Source organism: Glycine max, chromosome 9, assembly GCF_000004515.6.
Source record: "Glycine max cultivar Williams 82 chromosome 9, Glycine_max_v4.0, whole genome shotgun sequence".
Taxonomy (NCBI): domain Eukaryota; kingdom Viridiplantae; phylum Streptophyta; class Magnoliopsida; order Fabales; family Fabaceae; genus Glycine; species Glycine max.
In genome coordinates this window covers 7,758,726-7,774,657 of record NC_038245.2, presented here as the reverse complement: position 1 = coordinate 7,774,657, position 15,932 = coordinate 7,758,726, and the positions used below count along the sequence as shown (strand labels likewise).

Below are 15,932 nucleotides of genomic sequence, written 5' to 3'. Positions count from 1 at the left end.
AATCTACATTTTTTTTTAAAAAAACTCCTTTTACTAACATTAGATTTTATTTATTTCTGAGTCAATTATTTATAAAAACCGTAGCTAAACGCACAAGACTAATTTATCGTATTCCAAAATATAGAAACTACGTGTAGAATATGATTTCTACGTGGTGCATTGCATTTGCACATTTACATATTCGTCCTTGGTGGAGAGAGAGAAAGTTTTTGGACTTTGTTGAATTTGGTGAAAATAATGGTTTTCCTCTTTTTTCTTTCTTTTTCTCTTGTACGTTTTCTCTTGTTCTGTTTCGCGCTCCTTGCCTATAAATTAACACCTCCTCAACTTCATTCTTCATTCATTCATTTCATTTTCCCCTTCACCCCTTCCTTTTTTGCGTTCATTCTGTTTTCATAGGTATTCTTTTTACTTCCTCTGTTCTTTCCTCTGTTTTCTGTTCTGTTTTTTTTTTCCCTCTGTTCCTTTGTTATTAGTTACTATCATTCTGTTCATTTCTCGTTCCCTTATTACTTTGCCACATTAGCTTCTGCTCTGCAACACTAAGATCTAGCACAATCTCTGTGTTGCAACCATTGGATCAGAGTCTGAGACATGATCCTGGGTTTCTAGTTCTTAGTTTTGAATTCTAGTTCGGTTTTGGGGTGCTGTCTTTGTTAGTTTTTGGCTCATTTTCATTGGAATTACCATTCTGCACTTCATACTTGGTTTCTGGAACTGGGAAGACCGTTCTGAGGTTTTGTGGGAATGCCCTTTTTTAAATTAAATTGAATTAAATTATAAACAAATGAAAACAAAATAAAGATAAGAATACAAAAAAATAATTTTGATTTTGTCTGCCGACTGGCCTTGAACTAAGATCTTCTTTGTTGGTTTCTCATTTTTATGGTTATGTTTTGGATGCATGCTGTTTCTGGGGTTTAAGAGGTTTTTGATCCTGCAATGATCAATTTAAAAATTTTAAATTGAAGTTCAAGCATTTGTTAGTGATTGTAGTTCAAATAAGGTACATGATTTGTGATCAATGTTTATTTTTTTGGACCTGTGGTTGGTGAGAGGGGGTACTTACTGGTAGGCCTTGGAATCCAATACTGTCTTCTAGAAAGATTAAAAAAATTCCACATTGTTTTGGTTTTGGTTTTTGACTTTTGGTGACTAAGCCTTATCCTTTTTATGGTGACTTGTTGCATACAGTTCTAATCAGTTTTTCTTAGGCTTCTTTTTTCTCTTGTTGCAGTGACGAACTTCTGAAGAAATGGCAAATCATCCTTTGACACACTCTCACTCTTTCCGCGAGAGGTTTGATGAAACTCTCACTGGTCACAGGAACGAAATTTTGGCCCTTCTGTCAAGGTAAAAAAAAGAAAAAAGAAAAAAAAGCTTTTCCTTCTCCATTAATAATTAACTTTCTTATAAGGATTTAATAAAATTATACTAACAATCTTGTTATAATAATAACAGGCTTGAAGCCAAGGGCAAGGGAATCCTGCAACATCACCAAGTGGTTGCAGAGTTTGAAGAAATCCCTGAGGAGAGCAGAAAGAAACTCCAAGATGGTGTCTTTGGAGAAGTTTTGAGATCCACACAGGTAACTTTTTTTGCCTTTTGTTTCTTCTTTATGTGGGGTCAAGGTTTTAAATATCTCGTTTGTTGATATATCGACAAATCGCGGTCCCAATTGTGGTCACGGACAGTTAAAATTTTTTGATGTTGCAGTCTAAATTGCGGTCGGAACCTTTGGGCTGTTATATTCAAAGACGTTTTTTGTTATAAGTTTTAGACTTTGTGTTTCATTTTGTTGTTTTTCTTTTTGTTCTGTGTAGGAAGCCATAGTGCTGCCACCATTTGTAGCTCTTGCTGTTCGACCAAGGCCTGGTGTATGGGAATATCTGCGTGTGAATGTGCACATGCTTGTTGTTGATGAGCTTCGTCCTGCTGAGTATCTGCGTTTCAAGGAGGAGCTTGTTGAGGGAAGGTAAGGTTCAGAGTTTTTCATTTTTATTTGTTAAATGTTAGTTGTTAGTTTTTCTTAACAGAAAGAATCGAATCGAACCCACGATCTTTTTTCTTTTTCTTCTTTCTTAACTATCCAACCAACTTTATATGGACAAATGCTATGCATGTCAAGATAATTTAACATGTTTTTTTTTTTTTTCTCACTTTTGATGATGCAGTTCAAACGGCAACTTTGTGCTTGAGTTGGACTTTGAACCGTTTAATGCATCCTTCCCTCGCCCAACTCTGAACAAGTCCATTGGAAATGGCGTCGAGTTCCTCAACCGCCACCTTTCGGCCAAGCTCTTCCATGACAAGGAGAGCATGCAGCCACTGCTTGAGTTCCTCAGGCTTCACAGTTATAAGGGAAAGGTATATATTTTTTTTTCTTTCCCTTTTTGAAGTGTATGCTTGGGACTTGGGAGTTATCAATTGTCCAATTTAGTATCTATAGACATTGTGCACTACATGAATTTAATTCACATGGTACTAGTACTACTACCCATATTTATTGCCAATTAATAGTTATTGCTTTAGAAGTCACATTCTTCTCATTGTTTAATGACTTGAATATCCAATGGTGTTTTCACATCAATGTTTTGGCTTGGACTATGGATCATGTGCAAATCTAATAAGTCTGCAACTTTTCTATATAAAGATGATATGCAATGATAATTCCTTTGCAATTTTGTTTTGACAAGTTGCTTTGATTGTAATGAATAATGGTTTGTTTGTTCCAGACCATGATGTTGAATGACAAAGTTCAAAGCCTGGATTCTCTCCAACATGTTTTGAGAAAAGCAGAAGAGTATCTGATTTCAGTTGCTCCTGAAACACCCTACTCGGAATTCGAGAACAGATTCCGGGAGATTGGTCTGGAGAGGGGGTGGGGTGACACTGCCGAGCGTGTCCTCGAGATGATCCAGCTTCTCCTGGACCTTCTTGAGGCACCTGACCCTTGCACCCTCGAGACATTCCTTGGAAGAGTCCCTATGGTCTTCAATGTTGTTATCCTTTCTCCCCATGGTTACTTTGCCCAAGATAATGTCTTGGGATACCCTGACACTGGTGGACAGGTTAGTTGAGTTGAGATAAACATTTCTAGTAATTTTCACACTATTTTTGGTACCTATCTAGGTTGAGTGAGACATGGTTTAAATTGTTGATTGTATAATTCAGGTTGTTTACATCTTGGATCAAGTTCGTGCCTTGGAGAATGAGATGCTCAACCGCATCAAGAAACAAGGCCTTGATATCACCCCTCGTATTCTCATTGTATGTCCTAGTGTACTTTTTTTTTTATCTGCAAATATTAGTTGTTAATATGTTAATTTTGCTAGAGTAGTATAACTAATGGATATTTCTCTAACTTGAGCCTGTGAATTGTGTTAAATGCAGATCACTCGTCTTCTCCCTGATGCAGTAGGAACTACCTGTGGCCAACGTCTAGAGAGGGTATATGATACTGAATATTGTGACATTCTCAGAGTTCCTTTCAGAACAGAAAAGGGAATTGTTCGCAAATGGATCTCAAGATTCGAAGTCTGGCCATACCTAGAGACTTACACTGAGGTGAATTTTAGCTTTTACTCAAAACTTTGACACGGTTCAAGCATTTAGTGAAATTTAGCTTTTACTCAAAACTTTGACACGGTTCAAGCATTTTTCATGTTTTCACTTTGAATCAACTTCCAATCTAACTATAATTTCTTGTCAATATTAGGATGTCGCCCTTGAACTTGCCAAGGAGTTGCAAGCCAAGCCAGATCTGATTGTTGGAAACTACAGTGATGGAAACATTGTTGCCTCTTTGTTAGCACATAAATTAGGAGTAACTCAGGTTTGTCTATAAAGACACCTACTTACTAGTTAATGTTGTCACAACCTTTTTTGAACACTATAGTCTGGAACCTGATTAAGCTTCTTCTCTTAATTTAATGACAAAAATGCAGTGTACCATTGCTCATGCTCTAGAAAAGACCAAGTACCCTGAGTCTGACATTTACTGGAAAAAATTTGAAGAGAAATATCATTTCTCATGCCAATTTACTGCTGATCTTTTTGCAATGAACCACACAGACTTTATCATCACCAGCACCTTCCAAGAGATTGCTGGAAGGTGAGCTACTTTTTCACTTTATTCACTATGTTTTAAATCCACTTTTCTATTCAGTGATTAGCTTAATGAAATTAATTCTTGCATCTGTGTTATTTCTTCTTACAGCAAGGACACTGTTGGACAGTATGAGAGTCACACTGCCTTCACCCTTCCAGGACTTTACCGTGTTGTTCACGGTATTGATCCATTTGATCCAAAGTTCAACATTGTCTCTCCCGGTGCAGACATGGGTATATACTTCCCATACACTGAAACTGAGCGTAGGTTAACAGAATTCCACTCTGACATTGAAGAGCTTCTTTACAGCTCAGTGGAGAATGAGGAACACATGTAAGTCTCTCTCCCTTGTATCTTCAACCCCCCACAATTTTTTCATAATAGAACATTTGTTCAAGGAAGATGTTTTTTAGTACAAAAAATCTTTAGTTAGGAACATGAAATTTCTCTAGTAAAACAGCTTCAACTGTATGCACGGACAATTAAGAGTTTTATACTGATAGTGCATAGAAATTAAACGTTTTCTCTGTATCATGATTGTAACAGATGCGTATTGAAGGACCGCAACAAACCAATAATCTTCACCATGGCAAGGCTTGACCGTGTGAAGAACATCACGGGGCTTGTCGAGTGGTACGGGAAGAACGCACGCCTCCGCGAGTTGGTGAACCTGGTGGTGGTGGCTGGAGACAGGAGGAAGGAGTCGAAGGACTTGGAAGAGAAGGCCGAGATGAAGAAGATGTATGGCCTCATCGAGACCTACAAGTTGAACGGCCAATTCAGATGGATATCCTCTCAGATGAACCGTGTGAGGAACGGAGAGCTCTACCGTGTCATCTGTGACACAAGGGGTGCCTTTGTGCAGCCTGCAGTTTATGAGGCCTTTGGGTTGACTGTGGTTGAGGCCATGACTTGTGGGTTGCCAACGTTTGCCACATGCAATGGTGGTCCTGCTGAGATCATTGTGCATGGAAAATCTGGTTACCACATTGATCCTTACCATGGTGACCATGCTGCTGAGATCCTTGTTGAGTTCTTTGAGAAGAGCAAGGCTGATCCATCTCACTGGGACAAAATCTCCCAGGGTGGACTCAAGCGTATTCATGAGAAGTATGCACATTGCACTAAACAATACTACTCACATTTTGTCACCAAAATTTTAGTAAAATATGTTTACAGGCTCTTGTGAAACTTGATTTTAGGCCCTAAATTTGACATTTGATCAATTCGGTTCATGGGTTTTACAAAAGTAGTAATTTTTGTTTCTCTCACAATGAAAAAGTCTAAACATATTTTACCTCCACAATTTTCACTATACCATGTCACAATATATGTTAGTTTGAGTATTGTATAATTGAGGTTTCTTTTTTTAATTTTTGGTCTACAGGTACACATGGCAAATTTACTCGGACAGGCTCTTGACACTCACTGGTGTGTATGGCTTCTGGAAGCACGTGACCAATCTTGAACGCCGTGAGAGCAAACGTTACCTCGAGATGTTCTATGCTCTCAAGTACCGCAAATTGGTATATTTCTTTCATTATTACACTATTCAATGGCTTCATTTATGAATTAAATTTGATGTTTTGAGCTACTTAAGTAGGATGCAGATGCAGTGCACTCTTTGTCAAAGAAATGCATGGTCTTTGTTATCATTTTTTTTTTTAAATTCAATTTGGACTATATAAGAAATTTGAGCTAAAGGTGCTATATAAGAAATTGGACTTTTCTTTATATATGATGCAATAAAACTTAAGCATTTAGATTTTATTTGGATGAACGGAAAGAAAACGGGGAAGGAAGAAATTGAAATTTGAATAGGAAATAAAATTGAGTTTTTGAAAAGTCAAATTTTCTATTTACTTTTCAACTAACTTTCAAATTTTCCAGTTTTTTCTTCCAGTTTTTTTCTCTGTCAAACGTTGGAATTTTAATAAGAGAATAGTACCAAAAATATCACTGCAACTTTTTCCCAATTTTCTTACCCCTTAATTTCCTTTAAATGTCAAGTTACTAATGTATTACTCATTCTTGTGACCTCAGGCTGAGTCTGTGCCCCTTGCTATTGAAGAGTAAATTCATGTTTGAAGAGAACATCAATGGAGAAACCGGCTTTTGGTCGTTTGAAGTCTTATGGAGCTTTCATAAATAACGCCATTGATTTTGATTGTGATCAGCTTTTGGATTTAAAGAGTCTAAAAAAAAGTGTCGTTTGTTTTTATATTTTGCTTAGGTTTTGGGTAAAAAAAGTAAAAAAAGAAAGTCTTTTTTTTTTAAAATTCTTTTTGTTGTTGCAATATTGTGTATGATTGGAAATCTTTAAATTCGGGTTTTCCACCCCATCAATTCAATTTAAAGATATGCCTTCTTCCATTCAATTTCGGTGTTTACTGGTCCACATTTCCCCTCCAACTTTATCATTTATAGATCCTTTTATATCTTTATCTATTCGAGCAATGTGCATAAAAAAATAATCTATTTGAGCTATGCTATATAACATGGGCTTGGATCAGTAACATTCTTAGTGGCAATTGAAAAAGGGTTGTTGCTTTCTGTTCCCCAAAAATTCCTTCCTACACCTTTCCAGAATACTTTTTAAATTTCTGAACTGTTCAATTCGGAAGCTATTACTTTTTTTACACGTGTAATTAATTTGGAATGTAATTTTACATTCCAGATTGACCCCAAAAGTCAAAAAGGGTGAAGTAACTTTTTGGTGTAGGAAACAATAGTCATGAAAAAGAAGTCCTTGTCAGCTAGATTTCATGTTTTTGGGCTATGTATGTATATTACACGTCTTGTGATTATGACATTGAGATTTGTTTCGGCCATTGAGAGTTTATTTTGTTCTCCGGGTATATACACCTTTTTAAGGTGCTTGGTACAACCTTATTCTGATGGAAACAACAGAGCCAGCTAGCTCTAACTATTCTTGGTACTACTTCTCACTTCGGTCAAAGAATGCTGCTGAGAATTGCTACTTCTCCTTTTTGCTAGCTTCATTCTTATCAAACACATACAGTGGGAGAAGCATCTTGTGACCTTTTTTTTTTTTTATATAGCAAATTGGGTCTATCTATAGGAAAAGCTAGACGAATATTTTTATTAAAAAAAAAATACTCTATGAAACAGATAAAGAAAAAATAAAAGCAAAACTAACACTTCTTTAGCGGTGATTCTTGTGAATAATTGAAAATAACTCCTGCTGCTTCGGCTAGCCTTCCAATACTTGGCTTATTTGAGGCCCTTAACAGTGATGTCCAACTATTAGGAGAATAGTAGTGGGCCCGTGCGAGCATTAGTTCCTTGACGGCTTCTACTGTGTGCGAGTGAGAATAGGCCATGTATGGTGGAAAACATTTTAGAGTCGTACGATTAGAATAAAGGATTAGATAGGTGAGGGTCCATCAAAGATAGAAAATAACATATAATTTTTAAAAAAATGCAAATATAAATTTAAAAATACAGTCTTCTCTAACAACTACCACCTTCTCAGCCACCATCTTCTCATATCACCACCTTCTTCAACGATGACAACTCACCATCTTCGTCTAAGTTTTGTTGTTGTCATTGTTACTACTTGTTCTTAGTTCACTCTCTTGTTGACCTCTTTCTTTCTAGTTTTGCCTCCCTCTTGGTCGACAACTATTGTGCGACCATGACATCACCATGTGTGACCACAACATCTCCTTGCATTGTCGCCTATCTTTCTAAATTTTTCCTTTTCATTTCTTCTCTCTCCTTACTCCATCTTTGCGTCTTTCCTTTTTCTTGTTTCAATTTTTGACATCGCCACTCACTCACACCTATGTATGGAGTACTTTCCTTGAATTCATGGACCTCCCTCGCTAACACCCAACTTTTCATAAAATAAATTAAAAAGAGTTTTATTTTAAATAAATAGAGTTTTAGAAAAATAATGAAGTTTTTGAAATTAAATAAATAAAGAGAAATAATTTTATTAATTAAAATACTAACGCAAAATAAATAAATGTGTTTTTAGAAAATAAAAAAGGATGTTTTATTTATTTATTTAATAGAGAGTAAAATAGAACTCTCTTTTTATGAAATAATAAAATAAAGAAAAATAGAGTAAATAATAGACTCAGAGTATCATAGTTATAAATAGAGATATATTAAGTCAGTTTTTATATTTACGATACGTTTCTATGCTTTTTCTTCTTCCCAAATCCGTTCTCCCAAAACTCTATCTTTTCCCCCTCATACACTCAAACTTATCCCAGTAAAACAAAATTTCCAGATTTGGTAACCATTGGATTGTTGTGACATTAGGGCACTAGTTTTGGAATTCATTTTCGCACATTTCCACCATTGGGATTTATGAAATAATGCCTGTAGAGAGATAAATGTCCCTCACACAGAGATAGTGAAATTGTGACTTCAATCCCTTCTCCTTCTCTCTAATGCTTGGAAACCCTAGCAGAGCAACCAGAGAAAAAACTTGAGAAATCTTAGGGAACAACTAGAGATGCTGCTATTGGTGCTAGAATATACACGTGAGCCTGCTTAGAGGTAAGAGATACGTTTATCACAATTGGAGTTAGAGTGAACATGTGTAAGGATCTTTAGAGAATCAAATTGGGGTTAATTTTGAGGTGTTTTATGCATTTTATTTTTTCCTATACAATGATAAATACGATTTGCTCATGTTTGACAAGTCAATTGATGTCCTGATGCAAATTGGATGGTTTAATTGAGTGTTGACTTTGAATGTTAGAAACCCAGAAATTTGGAAATTCTTGATTCTTGCATATTTTCTTGAAATTAATTAAGTGGTTTTGTTCCCCATGATGTAATCACATATTCTGTGCTATTGGTTTTGAATTTGGGTGTGTTTTGATGTCTGAATTTTAAATCTTTTGCTTCATGAAATGGAGGTTTTTCGCAAAGCACGACCACGATTGGTGAGAGCACGCCCGTGCTTAATGAAAATCAATTATTTTAGCCTAAAAATGACTTAGAAAATGGTTTAATAAGGATTTGTGGTCTTCATGAAAGTTGTAGCCCTGAATTTTAGTTAACAAATGTCGTTGGTTTGACCCAATTTGGAGTTTTATAGCCTCATAGAGAGTTAAACTATTGAGAAAAGGTCGAGCTGTCAGGATTAAGCAATGATCCAATGTTTACCTTAGGTTTAGACATAGTTAATGGTCAAACCAGATTTTGTGATCAACATAAGAGTTGTAGATAGTTGTCTTAGCTTTAAAAAAAGATAATTATGAACTTAATAGGAGTAGTATATCCCCTATAATTGTAATTTTACTCTACAAAGGTCGTAGTAACTTAGGAGAAAATGTAAGGATATACTAGTTTACTATACATGTATGTGTGATTGCTATTAGCTGAATGAATAAATGAATGATTATATGCCTTAAATGTTGGAAGATATATATATATATATATATATATATATATATATATATATATATATATATATATATATATATATATGATTCATGAGGCGTAATGACAACATTTTGGGATTATGAAATTGTGATTGAGATTTAGTATAAGTGGCATGTTGAGCATGTGTTAATTTGTGAGATACATGTGAACATGTGATGGTGGATTGTGACATGATGAGATGTTAAATTGTGGACATGGAATATGGTTGTCAATAAGTGTTTGATTAATACTTGATGTGATATTACTTGTGTTGTGAATTGTGAAATATACAATAACTCGACTGGTGTTTACCTTGAGAAATGTGTTTACGTGCGAGGTATTAAAAGGAAAGTGTAGGGTTCCAAGTTAGGAACCTAAGATTTTAAATTGTAGCGCAATGTGTTAAACATATTTGAAAATAAGTGTGAGGTCATGGGTATTGTATAATTCATGATTAGTGTCTGCGCGCAAAAGTTGTTTTAGGGGTTGGACTTGAATCAGGAAGGTGAGACCCTAACAGATTCTTCGGAGTTTAGGCCTTGGAGGGTAAATAAACTCAATTTGAGTGCTCCTTTATGCCAATGTTGATCCCATATGATTGGAGCATTCTCGCAAAACAGAGTGACCCTGACTAGTCACCTTATGATTTTACTTAGTGAGAGTGACTTGACATACCCATTGTGTGGCGTCTCTTGTTATGTACTCCTAGCACATAATAGGTGAGGATCCATCAAAGATAGAAAATAACATAATTTAAAAAAAATTACAAATATAAACTTAAAAGTACAGTCTTCTCCAACAACTACCACCTTCTCCGACATTAGCCACCATCTTTTCTAATCGCAACCTTCTTCGACGATGACACCTACCCACCATCTTCACTAAAGTATTGTCGTCATCATGGTTACTCCTTGTTCTTAGTTCAACCACTTGTCGACCTCCTTCATTCTAGTTTCGCCTCCCTCTTCGTCAACAACTATTGTGCTACCATGACACCACCATGCGTGACCACAACATCTCCTTGTGTTGCCACATATATTTCCAAATTCTCCCTTTATATTTTACCCTTTTCTTCTCTCTCCTCACTCCATCTTTGCGTCTTTCCTCTTCCTTGTTTTAGTTTTCAACATCGTCACTCACTCACACCTACGTATGGAATGCTTTCCTTGAATTCATGGACCTTCCTTCCCGGGGACGACGTCGAATGCATAGGAAAGGCGGTGGGCTTCTTCGATTCTAGTGAAGTGTGCAAAATACATGAGAAACACAATTAGGATGAGAACGTGAATGAAATAAACCACAAAACTTAGATTTTTTTTTACCTTTTGATCATTCTTATGTTTTTTGCTTTGTTGATCGATTTGGTGGTTTATTGCTTCAGAAGGGTTGCTATCACCATGCTTGTCGATGACTTACAAGAGAAAAGGCGACAAAGTGAGGAGAGAAGGTAAAAGACAGTTGTAGAAGCCCATTGGGAAGTGGAAAGAGAAGTGAACACAATACTTTTCCCATTCAGTGCACCGTCCCCTATCTTACCGTTCATTTTAATCGCACGACTTAAAAACATTTTCCCACAGTGCATGACATATCTGACTTACACATATTAGCCTATGTCTAGTTCCTTACCCTTTTTTGCCATCCATTTTTGAAAGGATGTAAAAGGCCAAACCATTTTATATTATTCCGTTGAATTCGTTGTAGTGCTTGAGAAGCGAAGTATGTACCTATTTGTATTCTGTAGTCAAATGAGTAATGACAACAAAAACAAAAAGGTCCAAAGAACATCTAATTTGGATGTGGTCTCTTTTGGGCAACCAATTATTTAGATTGAATAAAAATAGCAAGAAATGAAAATGCTTTTACTTTATACACCCCTTGTTTTGCTTTTTGCACCTTCAAGAAGTCTTCAACAGACCAAGATACCACTTTTACTAGGCACCCCTATTCTAGAATGACTATTCTGGAAAATTATTGTATTATGGAATGTTTATTTCGAAATAGGTCTATACATTACTTATCCTCCTCCGGAATAACTATTCCAGAATATGATTTTTTGTATTCCAGAATAGGATAAGTAATTCAGAGATCTATTCTAGAATAGGTATTATGAAATAGGAAAAATCATATTTTGGAATATGATACTCTTCCGCTGTAGACATTACCTTCTTTTCTTCCTCTCCCACATTAACGACACACACAAAAACCTTCACTAGAGATGTCACAACTCCCTCCGCCGTCTCAGTCATGCTATTCTTTCCATGCCTGCGCTCGCCCCGCCTCCAATCTCTTTGCTCCAATCTCAACAACAATTAAATAAGTTTGATAAAAACCCGCTCCACCAACATCTTCGCTCGTAACCCCAAGCCTACGCCATCATTGACAACGGCAGGAGCACCATCATGCACTTGAATGTATTTAAATATAGGTTGGGGAGGGCGTTGGAGTTCATGAAGGAGGGGTTGGCATTAATGTCGGTGAACCCAGGGTTGTTGGTATTCATGGAGGACCTAGAGGGTGTAAGTGTAGCTAGTCCGTCGAGGTTGAGGTCGTGGCATCAGCAACGAGCGATAAAGGGGGAGTTGTCGTCGTTGAGCAGAACATGCAAGGTATGTGATGAGGGTGCTTGGCGCCACAGGAAAGAAGAAGTGTTATGGTTAAAGGTATTTTTGACTTTTTACGTGTTTTTGGAGGTTCAGGAAGCAACATATAGATGCCTATTATCCATGCCCAAAAAAATGTGAGTAATGATATTTCTTCTTACAGATCTTCATATTTCTTTTAAAAAATAGTATTTAATAAGAAACAAATATATTTAGGCTTAAATATGAATTCATCTCTTGCAACATGGTGGTTTTTGCTAATGGTGTGATTAAGTGTTTCAATTAAAGCTACTTGAGAAACTAAGTTTAGTTTATGCTAGGATGATTGATTTGGTAGAACGTAATAAGCTAATCATGTGTTTATGAGTTGTGGTCAGGCCTTAATGAGGAGAACGAGTGTATGTATAAGTCTAGATTATGCCTTAGTGAGAGGGAAAACCTAAAATCCCTAAAACTTTCCCTTCCCTAAGTCTTTCTATTTAAAAAATTGAACCTCCACTAGCCATCCTTTTTCATTTTATCTTGCTTAAAACTTTCTTAAGGCGGGAAGTAAAATCCCACACTCTCAAAATTGAACCTCCATACATTTTTACACACTAGAGCTTGGAGGGAATCCATTGCATTGGTGAGTTTCTCTACTTTCATTATTCCATCTCCTTCCTACATTCTCCTATACTCTTTAGTTAAACCATGATGGAGTTCCATTAAAATTTTAGTGGGATTGACTTTGATTTGTGTTTCTCTTTGGGTTTTACTATGTGTTAGTGTAGTGGTGGGGGAAAAGCTTAGCCTTTGGACCTAAAGCTTTCTTCTTTCTCGTCCTCAAGCCAAACTTGAAACCACCTAAGGGAATCAAAGTTATATCATATATTCTATTGTTTTTGTGATATTATCATACATTTTAATTGTTTTTGTGATATTAATTTGATTTTAGATGTTTGTGAATGATTGATAGGTATAAACATGCACTCTTGGATAATTTTTATGTGTGTATATTAATTATTAATTTCATTTTTAGTCTTTTTATTTGTTTGTTTTGTTTTTTTCATTTTTAGTCTCTTTGATGTCTTGATAATTGATATGACATTGATTATGTGATATTATGTTAATGTGGCACATGATGTCATTATTTTTTTTTGTTGATGTGACACATTCTAACTTTATGATGAAGTTTTATTTTTAATATTTTTTTTATGAACCTTGACGACAAGAAAAAAGCAAAATGTTTAAAAAGGTTGGGGACTATTGGACAAGTGGCCTCATAAATTTTAAAAAGGGGGGGGGGGTTGAATTAAGATTTCGTTGACTATTCCTAATTGAAAATTTTCCTTACTTAGATATTCCCTAGATTCAATTATTTCTTTAATTATAAGTTACTTAAATAATAAATAAGGAGAAGTAAACTTAAAGAAATATAAACACAACAGAAAGTAAAAGAGATTAAGGAAAGAGAGAATGCAAAACCGGATTTATACTGGTTCGACCACAACCCGTGCCTACGTCCAGTTCCCAAGCAACCCGCTTGAGATTTCCACTATCCTTGTATCCTTTACAAGCAATGAACCACAAAGGACTTCCCTCCTTTGTGTTTAGTGATTACAACCAAGAAGTTATTCCCACTTCTTGCAATGAACCCCAAGGAACGTTGGCTCCTTGTGTCTAGTGATAACAACCAAGAAGTTATATCCACTTCTTGCAATGAACCCAAAAGACGTTGGTCTTTTGTGTCCAATGATCAACCAAGAAGCAAATCCCGCTTCTTGCAATGAACCCAAGGAACGTTGGTCCCTTGTGTTTAGTGTTTGCAACCAATAAGACCTTCTCTTGAAAACAGTCACTAAGAGTAGGTCTCTTGAAAAGCTTTTTGTAAGAATGGAGGAGAGGAAGAAAATAGAATAGCACAAGTTTTTGCCCAATGAACTTTTCTTGACAAAGCAAGTGTTGAACAAAAACTTTTAAAAAAATGTTAAGAATTATCATCTTGAAATTCGTGTCATGGTCACATATTTATAGCCATTTGATGGCTCTTGAAGAAACCATGTTAAAAGTTGTGACTTTTGGCAATTTCTTCAAAACCAGTCACTTTAGAAAGTTGTGACTCTTGGCAATTTCTTCAAAAACCAGTCACTTTAAAAGTTGTGACACTTGACAATTTTTTCAAAACCAGTCACTTTAAAAGTTGACTCTTGGCAATTTTTCAAAACCAGTCACTGGTAATCGATTACCATAATAGTGTAATCGATTATACAATTTATTTTATCAAAGGTTGTGACTCTTCATGTTGAGGTTTGAAATCCAACGTTCAGAATCACTGGTAATCGATTACAAATATTATGTAATCGATTACACTATTTTGAAAATATTTTATCAAAAGTTATGACTCTTAAAATTTGAAATCCAACATTCAAAAACATTGGCAATCGATTAGATGCCCATGGTAATCGATTACTACTTAGTAAATCAGTTATAAAACTGTTTTGGGCTTCTCGTAATCAATTACTGCCTTATGGTAATCGATTACCAGAGAGTAAAAACTCTGGTAAAAGATATTTCTTTAAAAAATTATTTTGGACAAATTTGTGCTGTTCAATCTTTTCTTTGAAAAATTCTTTTTAACTTACCTTGATGCTTTTCTTGAGATTCTTGCATATCTTGAGTCTTCTCTTGAATCTTCTTGATTCTTTAATTTTGTTTGAATGAATCTTTAATAATCTTTGGCATCATCAAAATAATCTTGGAAGCTTTGCTTCACCAGGGACTAGAACTAAGAATTCTTTTATCAAAGACTTCAAATGAAAAGGCACTAAATAAATTTTATTATTTCCATTTTTTTATTAAATAAATTTTATTATTTATATTTTATTTTCCCTTCATATTTTTCTTCTTTATTTAAAAAATAAATAAATTAATTTTACAAAAATAATATTGTAATCCTTTCTACAACTCACTTAGCGAGATAAACTTAAATCATTGTTGATTTTTCTTACTACTTGAAATTTTTTTCTCACCCCAAACATTTTTTTCTAGTTTTTTCCTTGATGAGGAATAACTTTTTTTAAGAATTTTTGTAAAAAATAGTTTGGTTTTATACAGTCTAATTTAGTGTGATTTTTAAATAATTAACTTCACTTCAATTAAGTTTTTTAAACACCTCTAAATTTTTGGTACACATATATGTTTTTGTTAAAGCTAACAAAGTAAAATTCATAATTCAGTTCTTTTTTCAAAAATCAGATTTAATATTTTATACACTAATTGAGATCCTAAAAACATACGAATTGATATTTCAATTTTTCTAATTCTCTCAAGTTGAAGACATAGTGTCACTAGTTTAATGAAAAGAACTCAAACTATTTTTTTTTGTGCTAACCATGATATTGATACAAAGTTACTCTCGAAAGTAATGATAAATCTTTGTCAGAAACTCTGAGCACACACAAGGTAGATATTAAACTCCCAACTTTATTTATTTCAAACCCAAGGACCAACCAGAATTTGAACCCTTGATCACTTGGTTAAAGGACACACATCACTATCATTTATATCAAATATCGTTGATAATTTTGATTTTATGTACGAATGTACCGTGAATATTTTTCTTTTGTTGGATAGAATCATCGTGAGAAATTATCTTTTTAGAGAGTCAATTCTGTTAATTCTCTTAAATTTAAAGGGGATAATGAAGGTAGGATTTCTTCTAAGACATATTGTACATGAAACAAACCCCAAGCATGTAATTATCAATCAGTAAGAAAAAATAGAAGCATGTATCAAATTTTAATTTAAGAAATGCCTCAAGATTTATTTTTTACTCC

The 15,932-nt window shown here is 34.9% G+C and overlaps 1 protein-coding gene across 2 annotated transcripts; it reads left to right on the top strand.

Annotated features, from left to right (window-relative positions):
- Positions 1 to 242: 242 nt before the first annotated feature.
- LOC100806761 (sucrose synthase) lies at positions 243 to 6,489 on the top strand. Of its 2 annotated transcripts, none has more exons than XM_003533754.4 (14): positions 243 to 399; positions 1,238 to 1,353; positions 1,462 to 1,588; positions 1,824 to 1,975; positions 2,175 to 2,367; positions 2,736 to 3,071; positions 3,175 to 3,270; positions 3,394 to 3,567; positions 3,719 to 3,835; positions 3,948 to 4,114; positions 4,220 to 4,444; positions 4,658 to 5,221; positions 5,499 to 5,637; positions 6,155 to 6,489. In XM_003533754.4, the coding sequence occupies exons 2-14, from the start codon at positions 1,256 to 1,258 to the stop codon at positions 6,185 to 6,187; spliced, it is 2,421 nt and encodes an 806-aa protein (XP_003533802.1). In that variant the 5' UTR covers positions 243 to 399; positions 1,238 to 1,255; the 3' UTR covers positions 6,188 to 6,489. The 2 variants fall into 2 exon arrangements, with proteins under 2 accessions (XP_003533802.1, XP_006587064.1); XM_006587001.3 differs by having other exon boundaries at positions 280 to 399; positions 1,215 to 1,353.
- Positions 6,490 to 15,932: the final 9,443 nt, after the last annotated feature.

Excerpts from the sequence above, each read along its gene's own strand:
- LOC100806761 (XM_003533754.4), top strand. The coding sequence starts at position 1,256 with ATGGCAAATCATCCTTTGACACACTCTCACTCTTTCCGCGAGAGGTTT. Across the intron at positions 3,271-3,393 it reads TCACCCCTCGTATTCTCATT|ATCACTCGTCTTCTCCCTGA; the intron begins GTATGTCCTAGT and ends TGTTAAATGCAG. Across the intron at positions 3,568-3,718 it reads ACCTAGAGACTTACACTGAG|GATGTCGCCCTTGAACTTGC; the intron begins GTGAATTTTAGC and ends TGTCAATATTAG.